The 21,623-nt window shown below is 38.5% G+C and overlaps 1 protein-coding gene across 1 annotated transcript in view; it reads right to left on the bottom strand.

Moving 5' to 3' along the window:
• Nucleotides 1–8,562: 8,562 nt before the first annotated feature.
• LOC116787871 (cytochrome c oxidase assembly protein COX16 homolog, mitochondrial) overlaps nucleotides 8,563–21,623 on the bottom strand; it is a 47,039-nt gene continuing 33,978 nt past the window's right edge. The window contains exon 4 of the mRNA XM_032689902.1: nucleotides 8,563–10,119. Within this exon, the coding sequence (XP_032545793.1) occupies nucleotides 10,000–10,119 (120 nt within the window). The 3' untranslated portion in view covers nucleotides 8,563–9,999. The remainder of the gene's footprint in view (nucleotides 10,120–21,623) is intronic.

The raw sequence follows: 21,623 nt of genomic DNA, 5'->3' as shown, positions 1-21,623 counted from the left end.
TCACATCACAGGCCTGAGGCCATGTATTCACAGGGAGAAAAAAGCTGTCCTCGGTAAACAGATTTCACTTGGACTGAAAATTTTCAGTGTTTATTCACCGATTTGTTTCAGGAAAGCTGTTTCAGTGGCTTCCCTGCCACTATTGAATCAAATACTTTTGCTAATTATTTGGAACACACCTGAGATTTGCCCAGCTGCTGCAGTTATCTAGGACTCACCTAACAAGAGTCACCAACTGGTAAATGAGGTTCTTCCATAAGAGAACTCACTGGATTACTTACACAGGAGCAGGGCTCACTGCCATGTACATGATCGTTTTGAGTGAATCTAATTGTAGTGTTCCCTAAAGCATAGCAATACTCCCTCCACACCCAGCCAACCAAAACAGAAAAATCACATCCTGAGAATAGCAGCAAGACACAGTGAACAAAACCTGGCCTCCCACAACTTGTGTCATTAGACCAGACAGCTCTTTGAGACAAAATCAGCTGGGAGACTAGCACTCTGGAAGACATTGCTGCCTTCCCATAAAACCCAGCTAGAGGTTTTCTGCAGCAGCAGTCTCCTACATCCCTCTCTATGCCAAAGGACAGAGAGCTGGCTGGTGCTGCCCCAGAAAATGACTTTGAAGGATACATGGCCAGCCCTCCCTAGGTGAAAGGCAAATTCACATCATCCTCCATGTACCTCCTCTACAAAGGACAGCTGCAGAGACAAAGGTGGAGTTTTTTAAGTGATCTCTGCCAACACAAGGACTGGAAGATATCCAGTTACTGTGCTTGATGTGAAATTCCTCTAATTGAGTTACACACAAGGATCCACTATATAATGTTATGGTATCTTCCAGAAATAATATATATGACTTCCTGTTCCACGAGTGACTTAGGAAAAAACACAAAACAAAACAAACTACCAAGATCAAGTTAATAGATCTGTGTATAAAAGCCAGGATTAGATAAGGTCTTCAGGCACTAAGTCTGGCTGACAACTACGGTGTGGATCCTCAGCTCTGGATTTAGGAAGTTTACAAACCTAGACAAATATGATCATATTATCACAAAATTTTAAGGTCTTCCAACATCAGAGATGTTTTTGCCTGTCCCAGAACCCTATTCATGCAGGGTTGCAAAACTCTCAGAGGACTTAACGGTGTTGTCTTCCTCCAAAAATTTTGGGGTTATATTTCCTCTAAGCATTAAAACAATTTTTAAAAAGTATAAATATTCTTTATTGGCTCTCAACAGAAGGGAATCAAGCTACACTGCAATTTCTCCCACTCCAAAACCCAGAGACCCACCTGCCTTTTGAAACAGAAGCAATTCAGGGCAGTGCATCTCAGCTGTACTTGCAAGGCATGTTAAACGGGACTCGACTTCTAAAAGCTGCCAGGTCTCTTAAAGAGCAGGAATAATAGTAGCTACAGATGGATAAGACCTAGGAGGTCACTGAGCCCAGCCTGCTGCCAGGGCAGGATAGAGTCCCCAAAGACAGCACAAGCCAAGACTTCAACTGATACTACACTTGATCTTAGCCAAAAGGTCAAGAAGCGATGATGGGAATGGGGCTGAGGATAAAAGCAACCGGCAGCTGTCTCTGTGTGCTCTGCAGAGGAGACTCAGGCAAACCTCTTTGGAATAATACTTGGAATTTATCACGTTAGGCAGATGGTATTTGACTTGCTGCGCTCACAACATAATCCTGAAAGGTCTGTGCCAGTTCTCTACTGTAATAATGCTGGTTTGCATGTTACAAGAAACCTGAAGCAGCATCAATAAAGTGGTCTCACAGGGCCAGTTTGCTGACACTGTTCATGTCCTTAATGCATACAAGGTTATCTTTAATGGCAGAAAGTACCTTTTATCGCTCCCCAATGACTCAGGGGAGACGATGGATCCTCTCACCTTATTGCCCATACAACATGAGCTTTGGCTGAAGGATGGTCAAAGAAAAACTTTGCTTTTGAAGCAGGAAAGATGTATTTCCTTACTTTATTTCATCTTTATTTCAGACAGGCCTGTGTTCAGTCCTGCCTACAGGATGACTTCCCCTTGTCCATGCCACAATTTGCCAGATTTTATCAGAAAAGTATCTTACATACATTACCTCTGTAGTAGGCAATGCTGGCATTGCAATTTCTATCTAAACACCAGTGTGACACATTAAAATATTTGTTGATCCTTGTAATAATAATTTACTGAGAGAATCTTTATTTAAACTGTCAGGAAACTCATCAGCTTTTCAAGAGAAAGAAGAACTAATAAATTAAAAAACATGGTAGCATCAGAGCTGCCCTAATTTTCAAACTCAATCACAGCTGATAACTCTGTACCAGAGAGGTCAAGGAGAGAGGCTAAGGGCATTTCCAGAGGAACACAGGCCCTTGCTGGTTTTGCAAGCCCTCATGCCAAGGTTTTGTCTTAACATCCATGAAAGCTAAATCAAACTTCTTGGGATCAAGCTCACCCAAAACTAGACTTATAAAGGCAAAGTGATCAAAACTCATCATCTAAGTGCTTTCCAAGATCAGTGGAAGGGGACAAGTAGCAGAGCATAATTCAACACCTACCTTTGAATGAGATAATGTGACTTGATGTTAACATTTGAAGAGACGCTTGACTTCTCGGGAGCTACCATCTGTGTCAGTAGGAAAATGAATTCTCTTCTGTGTAACCTGGGCAGACAATCACCACTCCTGTTACAGCAACCATCTTCATTCCTCAGAGGTGATCCCTGCATGTGCCCACCTTGGCAGGGCAGTGACTGTGAAGGAACACCATGCTCCAGCTCTCCACAGTGTGTGTACAGAGAGGGAAACAAAGACTTGAGGCTGCCTAAATACGTGTTTCTGTCTATACATATGATCCTGAGATTAGCTCAGCTGATTAGAGCATGGTGCTAATAACACCAAGGTCATGGATTTGATCCCTGCACAGGTCATTCACTTAAGAGTTAGACTTGATGATCCTTGTGGGTCCCTTCCTGTGAAATATTTGGTATATAATGCACACCCTTTAAAAAACAGCTTTACAGTCATATGAAAACACATATGACACTTTAAGGTATTCATGTTTTCCAAATTTCAGATCTTCTGCTACACCTCTCATGCAAAGAAAGCAAAGTGGTGAATCCTCCGATGGCAAAAGAGACAAAAGGACAAGGTACTGAGATACCTTCATTGACTGCTGCAGCAGTTCCTAGATCACAGCATCTCCAGGCAGACAGCACAGGAGAGAACTAACACCTGTTCTCCTGCTAGTTTCTTGGCATTACCTGAACACACAGAAAGGGAAATGCATAAACATTGTATAGAATATGTGGCTGTTAAAGTAGATAGTGCATGCCAGTGACAGAACTTTTAAGATCACGTGCAGTATGTGTGAGAAAAATGGACATTTTTTGTGCAATTGTAACATTGCACAACCCTGTGTAGCTTCAAGGGACAAAGACTGCTCAATTTTTAATTTCTCTTGTGAATAATTCAATACAGGGGTAAGAAATCTTCTTGAATAGATGAAAGATAAGAGATAAAGGTCTCCTGCTCCTATTCATATTCAAAATCACTGCCCAGCCAACTGGGTCTGTCCATACAAAGTACAAGTTTCCATATCCAGCTTTTTCTTGCAAAGTCTGAATAACCTGGATTAGTCAGAAGCCTGTTCTATGCTGGTCATGAAAGACATTAAAATTCAAACATTCAAATGAGTATTTAAGATATTTAAATTTCTGATTATTTAAAATATGGGGGGTTTTACCTAAACTGAAACATACCATGAATATTCCCAGCTGTTCCTCAGCAATTACTTTCCTAAGCCAAGTTGCAAAAAAACCACTGCCTGTCATAACACTGTTTTAAATCTTAAAAAAAAATCCCCATATCAGGGCAAGGGTGAACTTTTAAAAATTTGATCAAACTGTATTCAAGTTCATTTTGATTTAAAGGATGATAAAAATAACATATATGATTTTTGCTATTATTCCAGCACAGCTGATTAGGACGCTTGTACTTCACAGGGAGCACTCAGCCCAAAGGGTCTGTTATAAGCAATGTGCAATCTCAGATTTTTGTACTGAAAATATGTGTTTATCTTTAATCACATCTTTAATCGCATCTGAGTCAGGCTGTTTGCAAGGCAAAAAAGCATCTGCAGTGGTGGGGTGGATAACCAAATAATGGCAAGACACGACTCCTAAACTGTATGGACTATAGTCACTTCAAATGTCCTTAGCAGGACTGAAGTATTTCCATCTTTGATTGCCAGTTTGTTGCTAGACAGGTAACTTAAAATGATGGAAACCCTAGATCTAGTACTTAAGCAGGGGCAATGCTTTTTTTTAGACTGGGAAAAATGTTAGGTTTCTTCTTAATATATTATGACATATGAGCATGCTGTTTGAATATCTAATAAAAAGCAACATTTAAAAGGAACTAACCAGAAGTAAATTTAGGTTGTAGAATTAGCAAAAGCAGGGAGAAAAAGGAACTGTTTTTTGAGGAAACTTCTTTAGTTCATGTAAATCTTGCAACGTCATTATCTGGGATAGCAGAATATTGGAGGCAATAAGGGGTAGGTCTTTTCTTACAAGTTGCTGAGTAGCAAAATCCTCTGTTAAATTGCAAGCATGCCGTATTCCGAATGCAGGTGTGCACATCTGGTGGGGAGAAGGCTGGCACATGCAGCCACAGAGGTGTGCAGTCACATCCTCATCAGTAAGCAGCATCAGCATTCACCAATTAACAAAGGAACTGACTGGTGAAAACTGAAAAAAGATCTTTCACAATTTTTTTTTTTAAAATCTGGTTGATTGACACTTTGCAATCTGTTCATTGAGAAAGACCTATTTTGGTAGATTTTACTCTTATTGAGAACACTTTTTGTGAAAAGTTTGGGAAACTGTTGAAGTATTTTGTGCTGTCAAGTCTTTTAAGTGAAAACTGCACTTTTAAGATCAGTGGTGGTTTTTCATTTCCAGAGTTAAGGTACCTGAGGAAAAAGAATCAATAATGGAAAAACAGGAAAAACAAAATAAAACATTGGACTTCACCCAAATAGAAGTATTTCTAAAACCATTAGCTTGCAAAATATTGAACTCGACTTTTCATTCAGACTTGAGTATTTTTTGAGCTCAGAAGTTTTTCATGGAAAGAAACAATTTTCCTTCTTATTCTATCCAGAGGGACCAGTCAGAAAGAACCATGCTGTTTACTATTACTATTTTTGTCCCTAAGCTTTTTTCTTTCCATATTTCTTCTCTCTTATTTCCTTTTTTTTCCTCACTTTCCCTCCTTTCCTTTCTTAAAATGCCCTATCTATTGCAAAGCAGAAGAAACTTGAGTCTGGAACAGAAGATTCTTTGCTCTTGCTCTCCTTTTTTCCTCTGTTTATTCAGAAGGAGTAAGAAAAGAGCTATATTAAGCTGAAATTTTATTCTGCTGTCCTCTGTTGAACAAAAGATAGTCCACTAAAGCCACTAAATCACAGATAACACTTCTCTGGGCAACATTATTAGGAGCTGACAGCTGGAGATAAATGAAGATCTCATCTTTTAAAGAAAAAAGTACATTTAATTTCCTTTGTACATAAAATAGAGAGCACAGCATTGTGTATCTGAAGATAAAAAGAGACCCATTGTATGCTGCGTGCCACCCTTAAGGGGATATAACACTGGGTCTGTATTTCTGAGCTTATATTTTACAGGGCATATTCAAATTCATTTAGAAACCACTATTCTTCAATTCTTGGTAGACAGTGAACTTTAAAAAAAGAGGGTGACATTTTACAGCCAGCTCCATTAGAAAAGAGCAGCTCAGAGACTGAACTGTCACTTTTAGAAGGAACACTGGAAGACAGGACAGAAAAAGGAGGGAGAATGGACCTGTAGGGCAGAGAGATGGGTTTACCTCTGATCCTGCATGGGATTAAGCGATACTCCTGGGAGCCACTGGGCCTTCTTGAGGTTGATACCATAATGGATTTGGTACTGAACACACACAGTGGAGTTGGTATCAAACATCAAGGACCTCATCAACTACCTTGAAACTGTCATGCTGAAAAGGTATGCTCATTTTTTTCCATTGAGGCACATCATGACAGACCCCAAGTATGTCAGGTGGAAGTGCATCGATTTCTCCTACAGAGGCACTGGCAATGCACAGAACTCCCTTATTTCTGGGGGTTTTTTTGGTGGGCTGTTTTTTTCTTTCTCAAGTGACCTGTGACTATGACACACATACTACTCACATTTGCAATGTATAACTATATTTTACATGTCCATTCTGCAGCACTACCAGCTGCTGCCTTGGTTGAATTTAATTTTAACACACGCAGCATGGAAACCACGAGGGTGAAACTTTAATTGCCTGTGTTAAGCAAGACAGTTAAACATGCAGTTAAAACACATATTCAACAAGAAAATATGGTCAGTCTGATTCCAGTGGTATGAAAGACTGCTTTGGCCTCCTGGGGAAGAGTACAAGTTCTAAGAAAAACATCTGCATGGAGTTTTTGTTTCTAACTCTAGAGACTATTTGTGTGTTGGCTGAGTCTGGTTGCAAGTCCTTGTAAAAAATGAAGGCCTAACAGTAAGCAATTACCTTCCTTTGATTAAAACCTTCCAGTTAGCTAGTCTAAAATAAGAGTGGAAATTTTTTTGTGAACCTTACTCCAGTGAATGATGTAAAGCGGTTTTCCACTGAAAACACTGACAATAAGCAGCCTTTGCAAACATAAAAGCTTAAGGAAAATTCTTTGAGCATATTTATGTAAAAATAGTTATTTTGCTTTCCTAAGACTTCAGATCATTCCATTCTTTTCTCTATTTCTTCATTCTTTTTTTTTCTCTTTTTTTTTCCCCAAGTGGACATAAAGTAGCAGCAAAGAATAATATTAGGCTTTCACATTTTTTGCAGAAATAAAACCCTCTGGAAAATACAGAATATAAAATGAAACTTGCCCTGGACTTGTGCTGGGAATTCAAACGCAGCAACTCAGAGCAAAGTCGAGATCATCAAGAAGTACAAGGGTCTCTGTAGTTATTTCAGAAGGTAAAACCTACTGTTTTAAGTTTCACCTATACACACACATGTACAATGAAACAAGAAGTGTCCATGGAAAACATCCAATGAACAGTGACCTTTAAGTCACTCCAAGTTGCTGTTTCTCTGTGAAGAAATGGATTTCTTCCTCTGCTTCTTGGGACTGGTCCCCAGGTTATGAGATAGGTTTAAGCTGTTTTTCAGAAGTTTCTCCATTCTATATTCTATGTAAACTACCATCACTCATGTCCTATTATACCACGACCTACCTTTTTTGGGTGGCTGGACCCATCTTCAAGACCTTGGAGAATCACTATTAGCAAGATTGTTCTCTGCATTTTGATTCTCTTAAGTTTTTAACAGTGAACTGCTCATCCAGATGTATTTAGTAGCTTTGAAATTCAACTGCTGTGCTATTCGGTAGTTTACAAACCTTGTTTGCACTGCAGTAGCTACAGCTTTTGCTAAGGCTCTCCTTCGTCTGTTACAGATGAATGAAGATATTGAGCATGTTCTCTTTTGGGTCATCCATGCGTCCACACATTCAAAGTGCTACAGAAAAACCACACTCAATAGGCAGGATCCACAGGGCTGATCTCACACAAAGATCAGGTCCACATTTTGAACTGCACACAGCTGCCACTGGGAACCATCCAGACAGATACCCATATATCTGTGGTGCTATGCTGACCTCTCCCTATCTCTGGAGACAGATGCTCCAGATTCCCTGCACTTCTACATCCTACTGCTTTTCTTGTTACAGAAGATCCCAAAGACCAACCTTGCTAATTTTTTTTGAGAGAAAAACACTTCCTCCCTTATTGTCAAAATAGGGATTTTGAAACTGATTTTTCAGTCACACAGACACGTAGCCAGACTTCCTTCTTTTATTTCTCATTTCAGCAAACTGATTAGAAGATCTGGCTTCTTCAGTCCTCTCTTCTACCCTTGTAATACTTAACACCTCTCACTAAAGCCTTGTCTTCATTCCCCTCAGACCTGTATATGCCAGTTACCAAAAAGGATGCAAAAATGTCAATCAGTGGCTCAGACTGACAATTGCATTTAATTACCTCTGACACCCTCCAGCCACAAATGTGTAGAATTACAATTCAGGAATTGAACAAGGTTGTCTCCAGGTGCCTTGGAGATAACAAGAAGTGTTATAACTGGCTTTCAAAAGGATAGTTCAAATAAGCAGCTGAACTAAGCATGAGTTCTGAACCAATTGAAGTTTGCCTCTCCTGCTAGTGTTATGAACTATAATTGTCCACATTTCTGGAGTGCCTTCTACTCTAGGTTGCATGACAACTTAAGAGACTTAATTGGCTCTCAACACCCCTTTCAAAAGTATTACTTCCAATTCAATGGCTAAGAAAAGCATAGCATAAAACATGAAGCCATTGTTCAAGTGCTTGGCAATAAAGATGAATTGCTGAAATGGCTCTTCCCATTTTATGAGAAGTACAGCTTCTGTACCAGTTATTATTACTTTGAAGGTTTTTTAATTCATAAATGAGTCAACAGCATTAATAAAAATGGTGGAATTTTATTTGAGTGGACTATCAATAGATATGGGCTGTCTGTCAAAAGGAAAGTTGAAGAGAAGAGCAATTTGGAAAGTTTTCCAAATGTATGTCATTGTTTCTGAGATGCTAAGATAAATCCATCACTTTCCAGAGATGCCACTTCAAAGGTAGTTACAAATATGTCCTCAGAAACTACAGGATTTAGTGCCTATGAAAAAGAGAAGGGTGGCAGGACCCCACAACCAGCAAACAATCCACTAAAACTGGGTTCTAAGTTATGACATAAGCAATGTTGCCCATATAAGTAATTATTTACAACTGAATTCAAAAACTGATGAAATAAGATGACCGTTCCCCAAGTGGTCTTTGCAGAAGATCAAATTACTAAAAATACAAAAGATATTTCAGTGAGTATTTTGTTCATCAAGAAAACTGATAAGTTTAAGGCCTTCATGCAAGAGAAATATCTTTGCTTCTTCCCCAGAAGTCAATTTGAAAAATTAACTGAATGCTTTGTCATTGAACTCTCTCAGCAGAAGGGTCTTGAATGTTAGCATGATGTCCTCTAACAAACATTTGGCACACAGAGACAAATATAAAAAGACAAGCATTTCAGAAGAATCCACTGAAAGATAAAAAATTTCTGTGCACACGCACAAATACATGTAATAATACAGGTAAGATGAGCTTTGCCACTACACAGTGGTTCAAGAAGATTCTGCTACAATATTTACTCACAGAGAAACAGCACAGCTTTTAGTGAGGAAGACTGTTTCCAACTTAAACTGAGAAGTTCCAGTGCAGAGGTCCTGCCTGCACGAAGGTATCGATAAACTAATCATAAAAATCTAAACACGGCTTAACAAATGTTATTTCAGCAATTACCAGCTGACATTCTGTGCATGCCTTTATACAGTCAAGTCCCTGGAAATAAAACTCATGAGTATTATTTAGACAAAAATGGACTCACTGTTCCAAACAGCTCATACGCCTGTGGAGTCCCTTCCAAGCTTAAAAGCCTGAAGTCAGGCAGTGGCTCCCTGAAGCAGCATTTATCTGGTCACACACATCTAGATGACAGCACTGTTGTTCTCATTAGGATGACAACTTCTGGTACTGACAAGTGATTCTTGAAATGTTATTCCTTGCTGAAGTATTTTTGAATGTTAGAGACTGAAAAACAATGGGATATTGTAAGTAGAATAATCAGCTTTTTTTAATTGAAAATTCACATATACAGCCTGTGGTACTCTGCAAATGGATGCAAACACAGAGCTTTGTATAATACAGTGCCTTTTGGACTGATCTCACGGTCACTTATATATACGCCAGCATGAATTGCTCGGTGCAATTGCTCCCGTGTCTGTTCCTGACACTGGATTAAAAACTAAGTCCACCCAGAGACTTTTTTTTTCAGAGGCACCAAAGTAGGCTTGTTCAGTCACTCTGCTTGAGATGGAGAGCCTCCCGCCGTTGCTTCTGAACGGTCCTGGAATCTTCCCACAGACTGGGTCCTCTGATGTTCTCCCAGTTATTCAAGTCAGACTTTTCCAGCTTCTGCAGACAAACAGCAAAAATAACAGTATCACTTTGACAGATCCATGATTTAAAGTACTTTCATCTACCCTGCACGAGAAGTTCAACAAGAAGGGAAAAAACCTAGTCATTATCCATACGGCCACATAAATGATTAGGATGGGCATTACTGCATCTGCTTATCAACACATAAATAATTTTTAAGGTCAGGAAGCACAGCAGCATCTGAACATGACTGAAGATATCTTGTATTCCCTTTCTCCCTTCTCACCTTGTTTTCCAGATCTGTTCTTCAACTGCAATTCTGCCAAGCACTGAAGTAGTAAGAGTGATAACTATTGTTATAGCTAATACAGAAGAATAGCAATTAGTGACCTCAGGTATCCTGTCAGCACAAATACAAAGCAGAGACAAATACAGAGAGACAGCAACAGTGCAAACCCCTTCAATCCATGTGGTTTTAACTTGAGAGAGGTGTGCAATGCTTTCTGCTGACTAGTTTCCCATGGCACCCAGCCATTGCAGATAGGTCTCTTACTAAGTCATACATCAGACAACTGACTGAACTGTCAGATACTTAGAAACTCTAGATTTAATTACCTCCTTGCCTATTCCTATCATCCCCACTCAGAACTACCAACAACTGCAGTATTTATCTAGACTTAGAGGCACACAAAAGCAAATAACAGGAGCCCTCCTGACCTCACCTACCAAGTGCTGCAGTTGAAGAACACAAACATCCACCGCATCTTCACAGCCCTACTGGCAGAGGCATGGAGTCCCTTCCCAGCAGACACAGACCTCAAGTCTCATTGGACACGACGGGGAGACTGAGGGTCTGCACCACTGCCAGAATCAGGGCTGTTCTACATGTTCTACAGAACAGATCAACACTGCATACTATCAATGCAGTGTGATTTAAACCTCTGATTTGTGATCAGGGCCTCACCTCAGCAAATGCTGTAAAAATATACCAGAAGATACTTAACCCTGCCCTGAGCCTGTGGTCTAATTTTCCTACTGTCAATCATTCAAATAAATGGCAAACATTGAGGGACTTGAATAATAGTTGCAGAATAATTCAACAGCTATAACAAAACAGACCTGCTGCTACTAGTTCATGTTATGTAAAAGTTTCCTGCCACTTCTACAGCTAAGGAAATTGCAATGAGGTTAGTCAGATATCAGAAGAAATTAGGCAACAATCTACAGAAGATATATGAGAACACATGCACAAACACAGCAGACTTTCACAAGGTAGGAGCAACTGAACTATTTTGTACAGTAGAGTTGGCATAGGTCTTTCTGTAGAATTGTCTTGACTATTTTATACATCTTATGCTTAGCTGGTACTTCATTTCAACTGGAAGGGATCTGAGCTGACACGGGAGGAGGGAGAAGGAGAAAGGTACTCATCATCCCATGCAACAGTGACTATCCCCTTTGATTGCAAATTCAGAATTCAACATCTGATTCTAATGGAAGCTTCAAGGAAACTACACTGAAGATAACATGTGCTTTAACAGAAGGGAAACATGCTGATTTTATTAAACTCAAAGGTATCACACAGCTGTGAGGATCTAAACTATTCCAACAGGTGTTCAGTTCCCAAAGTCTGAACAAGAATCAACTTTTGAAATAAGTACAAAACTTGTGGTATCTAAAGATAGGCTAAATAAAGAAGTCTATCAAAAGAGATATGCATACTGGAGATCCTTACTAGAAGTTCATGTTATTTTGCCCCTGAAACTTCACAAAGGCTTGTTAGAGAGCAGGTTTGTCCAAAACAGGAATCATTTCCAAACTATACTATCTAAACAAACCAGTATCAGAAAGTATCTTGGCAGTTTCCAACAGAAATCATAAAGGTACCTAGAAAACACACTGTGATATACTGATAGAATAAAACCACCATGGGCTTGTACAGTGAATGGCATTTTCTGAAAAGACAAATAAGATCTACTGATCAATTAAAATACAAAGAAATAAAGATTCTAATGCACACATAGACTGTATTTTTATTTTTTATTCTCATTATATTTATAGAGATCATTCACATTTTGTGTCATATATAAACACTGTGTAATGTCTTACTGCAATTCAAAAAGAAAGCAGCTCCCTTACTGGCATGTGACAGCATCTGCAAAAATTAGTAGCTCATGGGACAGGTATCAGTCATCAGAAGGCAGAATGATTAGACATTCCAATTTTCTGAACTGATGCTATCTGATTTTAGAATAATAGAGGACTCCTGTTACATGCGGATAAGCTTAAGAAGGAGCATAACTGCTGAAAGGGGACCTGAAAATCTGTTCTGCAATGCTTTCAAACTTCATAGCTATTTTCACATATGTGAAACCTGTGCTGGTTTTGTCTGGGGTAGAGTTAATTTTCTTTATAGTAGCTAGTACGGAGCTATGTTGGATTTGTGCTGAAAACAGTGTTGGTAGCACAGAGATGTTTTCCTTACTGCTGAGCAGTGCTCACACACAGCACCAAGGCCTTTTCTGCTTCTCTCCCCACCTGCCAGTGAGCTGGGGGTGCTCAAGAGAGGACACGGCTGGGACAGCTGACCTCAACTGACCACAGGGATATCCCACACCATATGGCATCATGCTCTGCATATAAAGCTGGGGTAAGAAGGAACGGGGGACATTCAGAGTGATGGAGTTTGTCTTTCAAAGCCACCATTACAGATGACAGAGCCCTGCTTTCCTGGGGATGGCTGAACATCTGCCTGCCCATGGGAAGTGGTGAATGAATTCCTTGTTTTGCTTTGCTTACACACATGACTTTTGCTTTACCTTTTAAACTGTCTTTATCTCAAGCCATGAGTTTTCTCACTTTTACCCTTCTGATTCTCTCCCCCATCCCATGGCGGGGGAGTGAGGGAGCGGCTGTGTGGGGCTTAGTTGCTGGCTGGGGTTAAACCAGGACAGTACCTCACAAACAGCTGAATAAAACCAGTGACCTTTTTGCTTGGTCACTGACATGAAAATTCATACAACAGTATCACCCTATAATAAATGGCTACATTAGATGTAGGCTAAAGACATGTACATAGCTACATTTTAAATTCATTTTAGTCCTGAGACTAAGACCAGATCTGCAGTCCTTCTATCAATTAGGTGCAGCACAAGCTGCAAAGTTACAGAGGTCCTTCAGTTTGCCTGATCTGTACAGTGAGAATTCAGTCAAGCAGCTAGTTCTACTCTCAGATGAAGTCAACGTCTTTCATTCTATCTGGCTGGGTTTTTTTAAGTCCTTTTTTTATTTCTTTTTTTCATTTTAGCCACCTGGACTCTGCCTACCTAACTTTATAAAGACATCACATAAAGATCTTTAACTAATTCCAGCTTTTACTAAACTGAAAATCATATGAATTTGAAGTCTAAAATGCAAAAAACCTTTTTCTCCCAATTCGAAGGCACTAAATAGTAAATCATTGGAGACTACAATGAAATGTAATCAGATCAGATCAGTACCACTTTTTCTGCTTGTCTCAAATAGCCCAAAGGATATTGAAAATTAGCTGTTTAAAGTAAGATCAGTATAGTCCATTAAATCTACTGATTCACTCCCTAAATCAGCTAAACTGCCTCTTAAGAGTACAAGACTGACAGAAGCTGTAAATTCAAGAAAAAAAATGCAGTTATGCAGACAAGCACCATGAAAAAGAAAAATATGTTCAACTGTTTGCCACACTTGACTTTTAAAACTTCTGTTAAACAGCTTGACTTGTGCAAAGATACCAATGAGGACACAAAGAGATCTTCACTTCTTAATTGCTGGTTCAAATGCCTGGCTTAAGTAGAAGTCATAATCCTGTGTCAGCCTTAAAATAAAATAAAATTTAAAAAAGAGTTTGAATGCTACTCTTGCAGGATAGTCTTCATGCCACAATACACAAACTGAAGTATGCAGAAATTCATTTTGAGCTCTTACTGCTCAGGCTGAGTTACTTCAAGGTGGCCACTTGCAAAAAAAAGTTTGGCTTTATTCTCAGTTTCTGAAATGTGAAAGGAGGGATAAGAGAACCCTGTTTACTTTACAGCTTGATGTAATAAATTCTGTGATGAACACCACAGAAATAAATGGCTCTAATTCAGAGAGACAATTATTTCCCATCATTATAATAAGCACACCCATTTGTAGACAGAAGATTAGCCAAGGCAGTGTCCCTTTCAACTCAGAATATTCTGTGACTCTGTGAAAGAATTAAACCAATTGAATAGTCTGTTTTTGCAAAGGTGTCAAAACAGCTTATAGAGACAAAAGGTATATCAAGGAGCTCTATGATGATATATAGATGCAGAGGTACAGAATTAAGGCTAACACTGAATCTGCTGTCTTGTGCATGACTGAAAATCTTACGTTCATCATCACACTGAAATGGCCTTATTTTTACAACTCCTTCCCAGAGCCACTTTTTTGATATCTCATTTTCTTAATATAAACTTAATGGTACTTACTTTCTTTAGGAAGTGAAATAATTTAATATCTGCAATTAGTGATTTAATAATCTGTGATTTAACAGCCAATGATTAGTGATTTAATCCTCAGATTAAAATGAAGTGTTTTATTCCAACCAGAGAATGTTTAGTTTTATGTTATTAGTATACAAGCAAGTTAGCAAGCAGCACACTATGGCCAGAATAAAATATTTTTTGTTTATTAAGGGAAGAAATGGGGGAGGGTTTTTGCTTCTAAGCATCCAGGGAGCTGCTTCTCTTTTTGGCTTTGCTGAAGACTGGCAAACACCACAATGATGAAACCAACAGAGGTTTTATTGCTTACTTCAGTGGGATCCACTACCATTCATCTATGGCACAATTAATTAATCTGTGGTAAACTAGTTTAAGAGATTCTTTCCCCATGGGTTATTTTCCCTTTAATTATGCCAATTCAACATTATGTGGGGCTGTGCTCCCATCACAAAAGCAAAATAATTTAGAAAACAAATTCATACGGTTTATGAACAAATCCTATATAAGTATAGGACTGTGCAAACACTCGAACTGGCACAGCTGAAGGAATCACGGGGTGGAGAGAGAAGTGAAACATCCTCAAGTGACTATGTTGTATAAGATGTGTATCAAAGAACAGCACTGCCAATTTTTCTGTGCAAGGTTTTCCCAATATGAAGCACAAGAGCAGAACTTGCCTCCATCTAAGAGGTGTCACAGAGTTTAATAAACGTTCACAGAGTGCTCCTCTATTGTGTGAAGGTGCTACAGTGATACAAATTGCTGACTAAACTAAACAATTATATCACTCAATTAAAATGACATGATTATACAGCCTTGAATTTTTAACGTAACAGAATATAACATTAGACAGATTTGCATCAGGAATTAAGCTTTGCCATGATTTCCTCCTAATTTACAAGCAGTTTTCCTTTTTAAAATTAAGAATCTCTTAAAAACAACAGTGAATCTCAGAGGATAACCCAGTGACATTTATAGATTACACCTGCAGATCACCCAACATGGACTTCTCAGTCCAAAAGATCCACAAGCTTTATTGGTAAAGTCAACAGAACTCATGTATGCATCATTTACTTTCGGTATATCTTCTTAAACAAAAATAAAACTCAGAAAGATCCAATATAAATAATAGCATGAATGCAACAGTACAACTTCAAGATCAAACATCTGAAATTCAGCAAATTCCACTTTTAATTAAAAATGAAGTACATTTAGGATAGTTTTCATTTGCCTTGTATACGAAAGTTTTATTAAGCTATGGTTATTGTGCCCCAGAAAGAGAAGTGCTGGTTACTAAGATTTATCTTGAAATTTACAACTAGGGAGACCTAGCCAAGTCAACAAGACCAAGGAATTTCCCAAGTCTGACTGCTTGATCCTGCTAACTTTGTATCATACTAAACTTTGTAAAGGTATGTCCTAGTTACTGCAACACAACTCCCTAAAAGAGGAGCAGCCAGGGACAGACTTTTAGGATGTTTGCAGCATTTTTTTCAACTATATAAAGATGAACTTGACTGAAGGGGATGTGTGATCTTTAACAGTGCAGGAGACCAGTAAGAGCAAAAAATGACAGTTCTGTTGCTGCTAGAAAGAGCATACAGATTTCCACAGCGTGTCCCAATCTGGAGCTCATAAAATCCTCCCAACAACATAGAAAAGGTTTATTTCAAACATCTTCCTAGGAATACTTGAAGTGTGGACAATTTCTTTACTTTCTGTATATAAAATCTGGCACAGAATGTCCTTCTAATACAGATAAAAAGATACTCTAATAAAAAAAAGAATGAGGTGTACCAGCATCAAAAAGTATTAGAACCATGAGTCACACATGGTGTTTTTTCTTCTGAAGGGATCTGAAAAGCAAGCTTTTGCAGGTTTCTTATGTGAGAAGGAAAAGCTGCGATGAATACCACAGCGAAAGGCCAAGAGATTACCACAACAAGAAATGATCAGTTTCCACTGCGGAATTACTAACAGTGTGAGCATAAGAAAAGAAGTAACTAGAGAAGGTTTACAACAACAGAGTCAAATTAAACTTAAATCCATGCCATTAAGTAATTGCTCTAAAGTAACCACACCCCTTCCAATCAGCAGTCAACCTTACTAAGCAATCCTGCTGAATTGGTGAGTTAAATCTTCTGCCTCTCACATGCTCCCCCTCTACTCTGGTCTCATTTAGTACGGGTAACATTCACGCAAAGTTAGCGTAGTTTAGGACTTCTGTTTCTCATCTACACTTGCCTGCTCATTTTCCACTCATCTCTCTTCCAGAACTTGCTTTTCAATTTATATGTTGAAACAGAATGCTTTTCTCTGTGGAGAAACTATGATTTTGGTGAAATGTTAACAGGGCAACTTCAAACCTTTCAGCCATAAATAGTTTTTCAGGAACATCAATGGCTACTGTTAGATTTGTGCTGTTGGGCAAATTTCTCACAGGAAAAAAAAATCCTCCTGTTTCTTCTTTGTGGCTAACATCCCCTGTCTATTTGATGAGGATAGTAATAGGAGTGTTAGTGCCCCACTATATTGCCAGTGACAGTAAAGCTACTTCTTAGCAATACTGCTGAATGTACAGTACACGTAACTGGTGAATAACTCTTTTGTTCTATCAGAACCAACAGATCTTCAAATCAAATCAGAAAGGACTTCCATCTGAGAAAGACCAAGGCATCTATCTAAATTTTTACAAGAGTGAAGAGGAAGTTTTAGAAGTTAAGGTCTGGGGTCTTTCTAAAGTTGGAAGGTATTTTGGTTTTGAACTGCATTGTGCTTAAAGACTATTTATGTTATGAAACAAGTAGTAGACTCTTAATCTTTTGTAATTAAAATAGAGTTAACCTGTAACCTTTTGAAAGTAAAGCATATATCAGGAATTATTTTTGGGATCAGCAATACTCACAGGATGTACCTAATGTCAAAGTGATGCATGCAATATGGTGATTCAAACACCAGGTACAGGAACTGAACTGGTACAAACTGGACTAGTGGTCTGGCTATTAACCATGATGGCAGAGAGCATGCACAACAAAGAAAGTTCAAAAATTTAACCAAGAGGAAGACCTTGAGCTTTCATCTGAAGACCCTCAAAGAAGACCCTCTGGATGATAATGCGCCCGTGCAAGGAGGCGGAAAACCATGTAGATGAGTTCCGAGAAATAATTAGCTTAAACCTGACCATTCCAAGAAATGTAATTAATATGAATACTGTAAATGTATATAATACACATTCACCATTCCATCAGGCGCACGTTAGGAGGAGATATCCCTCGTGCTGCCCGGAGCCGTAATAAAGAGAATACCTTGCTTAATGACACTCTGTGGTCATTGAGTTTCTTTGCTTCAGTGAGAGCCATAAGATGGCAGAGAGGGGCACTGGCTCTCCAAGGACTTAAGGGGAAGATGCTACAAACAAGATGGGTTATTATATACTGAATTGCCAACAGCATTTCCCTCAGCCTTTGAACTTCTTTGAACAGCTATACCTGGGCAAAACTGAAGTCTTACCAGGCACATGATGAAGTCAGGGGCTGAATTTGGGAACTTTTCCATCCAACTTCCAGAACTTTGATTATTTAGCCAAAAAGTATGCAAACTCTACGAACAGCCTCCCTAAGCATCTCACATCTCATTTTTCTGTATGATCAGTCAGCTTGTTAGGACAGGCATTGACCCACTCTCTGACAGTAACCTGCTATAGCAGAGTACATTTTTATAGTATAGTCTGAACATTAAATAACAATAGGTAACAATAATTTGAGAAGCAAGGAACATGCGAGAATTGTATAATAATCTTTTAAAGCATTTCACATTTAGACTTCATTGTCCATGTGGCCATCATCTGGAAGTACACTGGCAGTCACAAAATTTTCCAGATAGTGTTTGTGAAGTTGGCCAAGAAAAAAAAAAGTTAAAAAGTAAGAAAAACAAACTGGATGATATTCTTGCAAAAAGTCGTTTTGCCTGGTTGCAGAGACAAGACCTTCTTTTAAAACAATATGTTTTGCTGTATCCTGTTCAGAGGCGGCCAATGAAAGGAATGCATACAGCCTCAGCTGTGTAGCTAAATTCCCATACACTATACTAAAGTTACTTCGGATATTTCATACCAAAGATCCAACAATTCCCCACTGGGAGCCCATTACTGTGACAGAAGTGCTTAACATTTCCACCCAGCCATCTGCATAAGAAGATGCTCCCAATACTGCCTGGTAGAAGCTAGCAACATCCCTTAGGACAATAAATTAAAGAATTCAGCCATCCTGTGTGGATACAACTCTCTACTCAAACTTTTGGGTTTTTTGTGAATGAGACAACACACAGTGTTGGCCCTAACATGGTAAGAGTTGGTCAGTTCCTCTGGGATTAAAAAAAAAAAATCATACAGGAAACACAAGCAGAAAAGAGAGCAGAAATGGTGATGAGATTATTTATAATACGCATTTGTGTGTCCCGATCATGTTTGCTGTCTGACTCCACTGTTAATCACCCCACCTCGTTTTCCATCTATGAAAAGTCAATGTCTTCTTATGGGATAAGAAAAGCGCAAATGCAACATATATGAAAGAAACAGCTCACAGTTACGGAAAATCCTGTGCAAAGAGATGACCAGGAAAGAATTTACAGGACTATTAATAGAGATGAATTTTAGAAATAAGACCAGTAAAAAGCAATACCCTATGAACTTTCCTTTGAAGGCTGTCTTTTTTCCTGCAAGAAGGCTTTTCCACCATGAACTCTTCCTGTGCTATGCCCATCACCAAATTCCACTTCTTGCGTTTCTCTATGAAGAACTACGAACGTAGTTTATACTTCAAACATACTGAACTACAGCACACAGAACTTTTGAGATGTCAAGAAGAAAAGGTCCAGACTACAGCTTGGCTACGGACTGTACATACCCTCAGAATAAAACGCCTAACACAAACTGTTCTAACTAAAATCCTTTCCCATGGCAGTTTCCATTAATTATAAAATAACACCACTTTGTCCTTCTCTACAAAACATTAAGTGTTGAAAACTCACAGTGAAATAAAAGCAATCTAGACCATTTTACATGTGAATAAACTGAAATGCAAGAAACTCAGCTTGTCCCAAACACAACCTGGTGGGCAGCTGGAATCTAATGTCTAGGCTGGACAATGCAACAAGAAGAGAGCACGGAAGGAACGGAGTGACTAAAGTGGGAAGAACGGTATCTCTTAGGGATGTTTTCCTAACATCTTAGTCAGCTCTCAAACAGCTCAAGACATTTAGCCACTAGTATCTTCACAGACAGTGAAGTAAACCAATTCAATACACTAATCTGTTAATTCTTAACAACAAAATCAGTAATCCTCAGTTACTGATAATGATAACAATAAGACATTTGCAAATTTCACCTACTGACATTCAGGAATTACTTTCTTTCTAGAGTACTCCTGATGTCCACACACTTGGACGCATCTACTTGATGACAAAAATTATGATGTTATTACACTGTCATTCCCTGAAAAGAAATTTCCTCAATTCTCCTGGCAACAGAATGCCTGAAGTCAAATGAGCATTAAGTGGCTTGAATCTTTTTAAGTAAAGTCTATTCAAATTCTTCTTTTAAGACAATAAATAAAGAGGTTATGTTCACAAGAAACCTCTCCATATATCTGCTTTTAACTTTTGAACTGTCCTCAACATATATTTTAACACTGCAATTACAATACTTTTGCTGTAATTCTCAGGACAAATGATTACAAAACTTCTGTCCAGATCTGATGTTGAACTTTTGTGATTATCAAATTATAAGGAACAAAACCTGATCAATGTTTATACACTTTGTCAAGAAAGCAGCATTCTTTGGTATAACCACTCACAATGAATTATGCCATGCTGAGTCCAATAGCTTCCAACTAGTTGAAGGAAAACTTTAAAAAGTTTTACAGTTTTGATATTCTGAAAGACAGAAGACCCATTTTCCTTGCTGTTGTATTCAAATAATGTTCCCATCTATCAATAATGGACCTTACTTCTAATTTTAGTATAATTTCTGCAATAAAAAAATCTTCAATAGCTATCACTTTCTCCTCATGAACGTATTTATACGTCAGCAACATTCTTTTTGGTATTTTTAAAAGTACTTAAATCTTTAAGTTTCTTTTAAGGCCTTTTCTCTAGCCCTAAGTTAATACAGTCAGCCTGTTCTGCAACCTAATCCATTCGTAAACCCTTGTTCAAAATACGGATACCAGAAGTTGAACTAGTGTTTCAGCTTCATCAGTGCCACACTCAGAAGTAAAATCACCTGTTCCTACATCTACCATTCCTCTTTATATTCATACACTGAATACCATAATAGAAGATCAAGCTGAATTATTTAGTCACTGACTCCTAAGTCTTTTCCAGAGTTGCTGCTTTCCATAACAGTCCGATCTGGCCTGAAAAATAAATAGCTTTGGCGACTTTAAAAGGTACTTTGCACATTTAATGGGCCCAGCTTACCAAGTAACATGAACAGCTCTCTGTCTCTGCCTTGTCATACATATACTATTGCAATACTTTCGTGTCACTTGCATGTTAGTAAGGACTTTACAATTTCTGTAATATCTTTATACTGAAAAAAGTACTCAATATTGCCTAGATAGCTCAAATCTCACAGAACACTTTATAGTATCACCTTCTTACCCAATAATGATTCCCAGAGAACCATCAATCCCAGACTGAAATTTTCAGCAGCCACTGAAGTCTTCCAAGCATATTCTTGGAACTCACCTATAAACCATGAGAGTCTAGTAGATATTAAATAACATCTTGTTTGGTTATTAAGGAGTTTGGAAGTATATCTGATTCAAATACAAAGGACTTTTTTCTATTAAAAAAAAATACAGATATATTTCTTCAATGTTGCTACTTTGCCAACAGAGTTACTCATGATTTCACATCCTCATTATTTTATTCTTTATGGTTTGCTGCAACACCATCCTCTTACCCATACCCTTGTCAGCTTACTTATCAGACAGCTCTGATGCCCTTAACATCTTGTGTCAACCCTCTCTGCTTTAT

The sequence above is a fragment of the Chiroxiphia lanceolata genome, chromosome 6 (assembly GCF_009829145.1).
Source record: "Chiroxiphia lanceolata isolate bChiLan1 chromosome 6, bChiLan1.pri, whole genome shotgun sequence".
NCBI classification, from domain to species: domain Eukaryota; kingdom Metazoa; phylum Chordata; class Aves; order Passeriformes; family Pipridae; genus Chiroxiphia; species Chiroxiphia lanceolata.
This window is presented reverse-complemented; position numbering and strand designations above follow the sequence as displayed.